General features: G+C 43.0%; 1 protein-coding gene and 1 long non-coding RNA gene across 2 annotated transcripts in view; one reads left to right on the top strand and one right to left on the bottom strand.

The window, feature by feature from the left end:
* LOC310720450 overlaps positions 1-4616 on the bottom strand; it is a 6070-nt gene extending 1454 nt beyond the window's left edge. Inside the window, exons 1-2 of the long non-coding RNA XR_014531735.1 lie at positions 4486-4616; positions 1394-1566 (exon numbers count right to left, since the gene is read on the bottom strand). This is a non-coding gene — a long non-coding RNA (uncharacterized lncRNA). The remainder of the gene's footprint in view (positions 1-1393; positions 1567-4485) is intronic.
* rxfp2l (relaxin family peptide receptor 2, like) overlaps positions 1-6524 on the top strand; it is a 20501-nt gene extending 13977 nt beyond the window's left edge. Inside the window, 6 exon segments of the mRNA XM_083530942.1 lie at positions 240-311; positions 1469-1540; positions 3149-3378; positions 4460-4870; positions 5409-5621; positions 5946-6524. Of these exon segments, the coding sequence (XP_083387068.1) occupies positions 240-311; positions 1469-1540; positions 3149-3378; positions 4460-4870; positions 5409-5621; positions 5946-6085 (1138 nt within the window). The 3' untranslated portion in view covers positions 6086-6524.
* The last annotated feature ends 1218 nt before the right edge of the window (positions 6525-7742 follow it).

Below are 7742 nucleotides of genomic sequence, written 5' to 3' on the forward strand. Positions count from 1 at the left end.
CACCTCATTAAACCTCAGACAGATCTTTAATAACCTGCTTCTTCTGCAGCACCATGTGTCAGAACAGAAACTCTGTGACGTGAGAGTCTGTGGATTTCTGTGTTTGTGTGGGTTTCCAGTCTGCAGAGGCTCATGGACTCATCCTATAATGTGTTTAGACGACGTGACAAGATTTCTAAATCACCAGCAATGTTTGTGTGTGTGTGTGTGTGTGTGTGTGTGTGTGTGTGTGTGTGTAGGAACATCTCCAACAACCCCCTGACACATGTGTATGAAGACCAGTTTGACAGTTTCATCAATCTTCAATCGCTGTGAGTTCAAATAATTTATCAGAATACTGAGCAGATACAATTCGTATAACAGGAACACACACACACACACACACACACACACACACACACACACACACACACACACACACACACACACACACACACACACACACACACACACACACACACACCACATACAGGTTCATTCATCATTCTGTAAATATGTAATGACATATTGTGTGTGTGTGTGTGTGTGTGTGTGTGTGTGTGTGTGTGTGTGTGTGTGTGTGTTTGAGAGACATTCATTAGGACAATACATTAAACTAGAATTCAACTGCAGACTCACACACCCAACTTAATGACTTAATGAAGTACAGCTCTAGAGCTCCAGAACCGGCTCTAGAATCCTCATCACAGATCTGCTCTGAAACCCAAGCAATACAGAGAATAATCGCCTATTAAGTTTCTGTGGAGCTCCTGATAGCAACCTCTCTGAAGCCAGAATCTTTAGTGCAGCTGTAGACCCCTCAGTAAACACATATTATGTGAGTACCTTCATTGTGGATCTGGAACACCTCTAGATTTCTTCTCATGGCTCTCCATTACCCAGACAGATCACTATAGGTCATTAAAAACCCCAGCATGGAGCTAGAACTACTCAGAAATTCACACCACGGCTTCATTTTCATCAGGGTTCTAGAACTACGATCGCTTCCTGATGCATATCTAGACACATCAGGATGGATGGCACTGGAACAACTCTTGGTTATCCAAAACTTGGCTCTAGACAGCTCAGTAAAGTATCTTCATCTAGTTGCTAGATTTATTATTAATGTAAAACCTTAAAAAGCTTAGTGAAGCTGTATCAGAATTTCTCGCTTTAAAAACCAGGTCATAGATTCTCAAATCTAAACACCACAGAACATCAGCCACTCCTTAGAAATACTTTGAAAGAACCTTGCAGAAACTTTACAAAATGTTGTTGGCATCAAAATTTACTTCTAAGGGTGTAATAATTGTTGGACTTCTTCAGAGTTGAGTAGGGAAAGGTCCATCATCAAACACGTTCCATCACATTGTTTATCTAATTTACCTTTTTAAAATATCAAACAAATGTTCACCTTGTACTCGTGTGTCGCAGTTATCACCTATATCTTTTGCATAAACACATGTGAACATCTTTCTTCTCATTCCAGGAGTATGGAGGAGGTGGAGATTCCCAACATCAGCATCCGAACGTTCCGTTTCCTCACCAACCTCTCCCACATGTGAGTTCTCTCACGACTCCTGGTTCCTGGAACACGGTACACAAACATAATCACCACCAGTCACCAGTGTAGTGTACAACAAAAGTGCAAAGAGTCTTCCGGAGTCTGAGGGCCTCGAAAGCTGCAACTCATTTTTTTAGACTTCTGCTGTGAGAGGATGTTGGCAAAGTAGTTGTTTATGTCTGACATCTCATCATCCCTTCTGCAAAATATTTAAAGGTGAAATATAAATGAAACAATCTACAATAGGAAAAGAGAGAGAGAGAGAGAGAGAGAGAGAGAGAGAGAGAGAGTGAGAGAGAGAGAGAGAGAGGGGGAGAGAGAGAGAGAGAGAGAGAGAGAGAGAGAGAGTGAGAGAGAGAGAGAGAGAGAGAGAGAGAGAGAGTGAGAGAGAGAGAGAGAGAGAGAGGGGGAGAGAGAGAGAGAGTCTGGTCTGGAGTTCAGAGAGATTTGTAAATGAAACAATCCTGACGTACACGAGGGCAGATCCTCCCCGTTATCGGAGACGAAGATTGTCCAGAAGATTGTGCCTGAAGGAAATGTCAGGGAGATCACGAGCAGTTATTTTCACACTGGCTTCAGAAGGATGAACTCGAATTGACCTTTTAGATCTTTGGTTTCTATTCTGAACAAATTAACCTTTTCCCTCGCCGCTCATTCCACTCCTACTGAAATATCAGCTGCATGAACAACGCTGGAGAAGTGAAGCTTTCATTCCCCTTCCAAAGTCCAGCTTTCTCTCTTACACACACATTTTAACAGAAGCTACACCCACATACACAACCCATTATGTAGAAGATACAGAGCCAGAACTTGTAAACTATGAATCATTACTAATCAAGAACAAAGATACCAGAAAGTATGGAACTATTAATCTATGAGTGTAAACCTAAAAACAGGAGAACTAATGTGTTCTTCTCTATAGAACCCAACATCAGAGTGTTCTGAGGACTGTTTTCTGGAAGCTAAAACACTTAAGCACCCAATGAATCCTGAAAACACCACTGAAGAACCCTTAAAACCCACTGAAGAACCCTGAAAGAACCACTGAAGAACCCTTCAAAGAACCTTTGATGAACGCTTAAAGAACCACCAAAGGACCCTTAAAGATGCACTAAAGAACCTCAGAAGAATCCTTAAAAAACTTTGAAGAATCCTTTCTCTAAAAAAATAAGTAATAGAAGGTTACTGGAAACTATGAAATTACTTTTTAGTGCTAGCAGAAATGGTAGAATAAAGAAGGTTTAAAACTCAAAAACTCCAAGAAAAACTGTAAAAGGAACCAAAGGCTAGAGAGCAAGAACTTCTAGAATCACAACCTGGAAGTTTATAAACTCTGAAAAAAGAAGCTGGAACATAGAAGAGCAAAGGAAAGAAAGATGTTGGAAACAAAGAAAAGCTTAGATGAGGTAAAACTACACAATATTTCCGTATCAGGACACCTGTCTTCTGGACACCTCCAGCCATATGTGGTTCTTCTTCAAACTGTTCTACAAACTTTCAGGCACACAATTATATTTTTGTCTACTTAAGCTAGGAGACCCAAACCTGTTCCAGCATGACAATGGCCCTGTCCATGTGTGTGTGTGTGTGTGTGTGTGGCTGTAGATATTTTAAGCGTTTCGAGTACTGCACCTACTCCCCGAACGTGAGGAGCTGCAAGCCGAACACGGACGGCATCTCGTCCTTCGAGAACCTGCTGGCCAACATCATCCTGCGCGTGTTCGTGTGGGTCGTGGCCTTCGCTATCTGCTTCGGGAACGTCTTCGTCATCTGTCTACGTTCCTGTGTCGCTTCGGAGAACGAGCATCACACCATGGCCATCAAATCGCTCTGCTGTGAGCAGGTTCACACTTCTGCTGTATCTATTCATATTTATTTCATTATGTATTGATTTGCTGATGTTCCTGCTGAAGGTTCAGTCTGGTGCATTCGTTATATTGTGTATAAATGACAGCATGTTAGAATATTAGCCATTCACTAGACTACACGGTGTCCATATTAGTACCCAGTTACCTTGAAACAGCATTCACACGACCTCAGCAGTATCTAGTGATCGACTTTTCATTTCCAAATCAGCAAAGATTTCACTTTTGTTTGAACAAAGCTCCGCCCCCATATAACGAAATATATTCACACCTGTCAGCCAATCAGAGATCAGGATTCTCCATGGCTGATACACATGGGATTACCCACACCCCCAAACACTGCGGCTGTCCGTCCGTAACTGTGATGACTGTAAATGATCTGGAAGGTGCTGTAACGACCCCGACACACACACACACACACACACACACACACACACACACACACACACACACGAAGATGTAATAAATGATTCATCTGTCAGTCTTGATCATAAATGCTTATTAAACACACACACACACACACACACACACACACACACACACACACACACACACACACACACACACACACACACACACACACACACCACCTGCTAGGCAGAAAATAAGCAATTAAGTTTGGGGGCAAACGCACACAGATGATACAACTTCACAGTATACAACCGTAGGACCACAATGTCTAAGTATGTGTGTGTGTGTGTGTGTGTGTGTGTGTGTGTGTGTGTGTGTGTGTGTGTGTGTGTGTGTGTGTGTGTGTGTGAGACCCCCATACTATAGTTACTAACAGTACACATAATAAAGTAGCTGAAAAGATCAAAATAATATTTAAAAAAATAAAAAAATAATATATATTTTTTCCATTTATGGACTTCAAACACATGCTTACTTGAAAGTGTCTGTATTTCTATATATGGACTTAAAGACACGCGTCCCAAGAGGGTGCTTCCATTTCCAAATTGAACCTGTAAGGCCACACCCAGTCATAGTTCCTTATATGGGCATTAAAACACCCCAGCTAACACACCTTGCACATGTTGTGGATCTCGGATAGGTGCAGACTGCCTGATGGGCGTGTACCTTTTCTTTATCGGCGCCTTCGATATGAAGTACTGCGGGGAGTATAATCGCCACGCCCACATCTGGATGGAGAGTCTGTCGTGTCAGCTGATTGGCTCCTTGGCGCTGCTCTCCACCGAGGTGTCGGTGATGATGCTGACCTACATGACGTTGGAGAAGTACGTGTGCATCGTGTTCCCGTTCCATCATTACCGTGCGGGACGCAAGCGCACGCTCTGCTTCCTGACGTCCATCTGGGCTCTGGGCTTCGTCCTGGCGCTCGCCCCGTTCTGTGACAGACGAACCTTCGGCAACTTCTACGGTCGCAACGGCGTGTGTTTCCCCCTGCACTCGGAGCAGGTCGAGAGTCTGGGCGCTCGCTGCTACTCCACCGGCATCTTTCTGGGTGAGACACACCAGCGCCGCTTACCCACAATGCACTGCTTCATTCTCAAACAGAACAACAACTTTTCTTACGCAACACCAAAAACAACTAAACACTTGATTTACTATCTCACGCCTGCTGTACTGCTGGGTAAAGTACAGCGTTGCTGGGCAACGGGAGAGAACATGGGCCCTGGGAAGCGTACGAGGTTAACCATGTAGCTAGCTAGACAGCGGAACACTGCCGTTACCATAGAAACGATAATCTGCAGCTGACAGCCAATTAGAACACAGAACTCCACAGCTTGAGAGTAAATGAATAAGATGACACACACACACACACACACACACACACACACACACACACACACACACACACACAAATAGACCAGTTAGTACAATTAATACAATTACAGACAGACAGACAGACAGACAGACAGACAGACAGACAGACAGTCTGTGATCCAGGTATTATTACGTTAAAGCAGGGACACAAATCACCGCTTTAATTATTATTATTATTTATTTTGTACTTTTTTGTGCTCATGTTTTGTTTTCAGGTCTGAACCTGCTTGCCTTCATCCTGATCGTCTTCTCCTACTCCAGCATGTTCTACTCCATCCAGAAAACAGCCAAATCCGCCAGACAGACGACCTTTGACCTTGAAGTGTCCGTGGCCAAGCGCTTCTTCTTTATCGTCTTCACAGACGCCATGTGCTGGATCCCCATCTTCCTGCTCAAGATCCTCTCTCTGCTGCAGGTGCACATCACCGGTAAGAGTGAGTGTGTGTGTGTGTGTGTGTGTGTGTGTGTGTGTGTGTGTGTGTGTGTGTGTGTGTGTGTGTGTGTGTGTGTGTGTGTGAGAACTTTTATGGCAGATGATGTATGAACATTATTTGTAACCATAAAAGAATAGACAGTCCACATGTCTGTAATTTAGATTCCACAAACACATTTTAATTTGGATCAGATAAAAAAAAAAACACACACACACACACACACACACACACACACACACACACACACACACACACACACACACACAGTGTGAGGTATCTGTGTATAATATATAGTCTGTGTATAATGTGTGTGTTCAGGAACACTCATCCTGTGGGTGGTGATCTTCATTCTGCCCATCAACAGCGCTCTAAACCCGATCCTCTACACCATCACCACCAGCACCTTCCAGGAGCGTCTCAGAGTGTGTGTGCACTTCCGCTGCATGGACAACCATTGATCACACGCACACACACACACTAGAAATAAGATTTTTTTGTCAAGTTTCTAAAAATGTTTGACATTAAGTGTTAATTAATGGATTACAATTAATAATAATTGATTCATTTATTCATTTGTCATTAAAAGTAAGTAAATTTCAAACACATGCGTCACTTCCTGTGAAGCGTTCCCTTTTCAAGAGCAGCTTATATCCTCAAACAGCACTGATCAAACACAAGCTAGCGAAATAAAATATATATATTACCCCGCCTCCTGATTCTGATTGGGTTAAACTTAAACCCCTCCTGTGAGCTGATTGGAGGATTGGTGTGAGTGTGATTAGTAATTATTCATGATCATGTAAACAGCTGAATGGATTAAAAAGCGAGAGAAAGAGAAAGATCTTCTCTTCTCGTCTTTCATATCATCTGTTTGTCTACGTTTACAGAATCGACCAATCATGGCTCGGTTCCTGCGTGTTCTAGAACATCTATGTGGTTGAAGAGACTGTGGTGCGAAAGACGCTGTAGGAAAAAATTCACTTGTTTTAAATAAATGATGCTGCCTATCTAGGGTGCCTGGGGGAGAGGGGACTCCACAGTTGAAGCACTGGTTAGGTTCTTTTTAGCAGGTGATGGGTTCAAGCTGCTACTGTTGGGCCCTTAAGCGAGGCCCTTAACCCTTTTTGCTCAAGGAGGTTCTGGGCCCAGCTGCAGCATGTGAAGATGGATCTCACTGTGTGGAATAAAACTGCATCGATTCCACCCATCATTCATCTGCACACTCTGTCCTTCACCTGCTCTCACACACACACACACACACACACACACACACACACACACACACACACACACACACACACACACACACACACACACCACCAGCTCAGAACTTCAGTAAACACTTCAGATGCTTCAGTATGTTCCAGCTTTCTATTTAAAAAAAAAAATCTCTCGCTCCTTCTCTCCCTCTCCCTCATTCAGAGCCTGATCATATAAACATGGACAGAAGTTCACAGCTGAGGGTAAAATAAAGCGTGGAAGCTGAACCTTGCTCCCTGGCGTGATGCCTTTAAATAACAGAAAAGCGGAAGGTTCTTCAGGGTTTGTGTATGCGCTCGTCTCGTCTCGTCTCGTCTCAGCTCACCCTTCTCCTCTCAGATATTCTCATTTAGATTCTTATTTAAATCGAGCAGCTGTGAAGCCTGAGCTAAAAAAAACCCACTGAGTGTTCCATTGCTCCGAGCTCACTTCTTAATTTACTGAGGAGGTTTCAGGATCAAGCACCGCTTCTGATGGTCCTGAGGACCTGGAACTTCTTGCTCACAGGCACAGAGGGGAAGATGTTCTTTAATATCTTCAGGAAAAAGGACTTTACACTCCAGTGTGGTTTCTCTGTAACAAACTGCATTACCTTTGTCTTATTTACTTCAATGAGGAAAAAGACCAGAGTGTAATCACTGTAACACACACACACACACACACACACACACACACACACACACTCACACACACACACACACACTTATTATTAGCATTAGAACAGGTTCTAGTCCATCAACTCATTCATGATTTCTTATATAATACACAAATGGCACGTTTCTAATGAAATATCTCACAAGAACATGTTTCAAAAGGTTCAATTCAGTTATAAAACAGAAAAATTAGTTACTTAGT

This window comes from Silurus aristotelis, assembly GCF_946808225.1.
Source record: "Silurus aristotelis genome assembly, chromosome: 26".
NCBI classification, from domain to species: Eukaryota; Metazoa; Chordata; class Actinopteri; order Siluriformes; family Siluridae; genus Silurus; species Silurus aristotelis.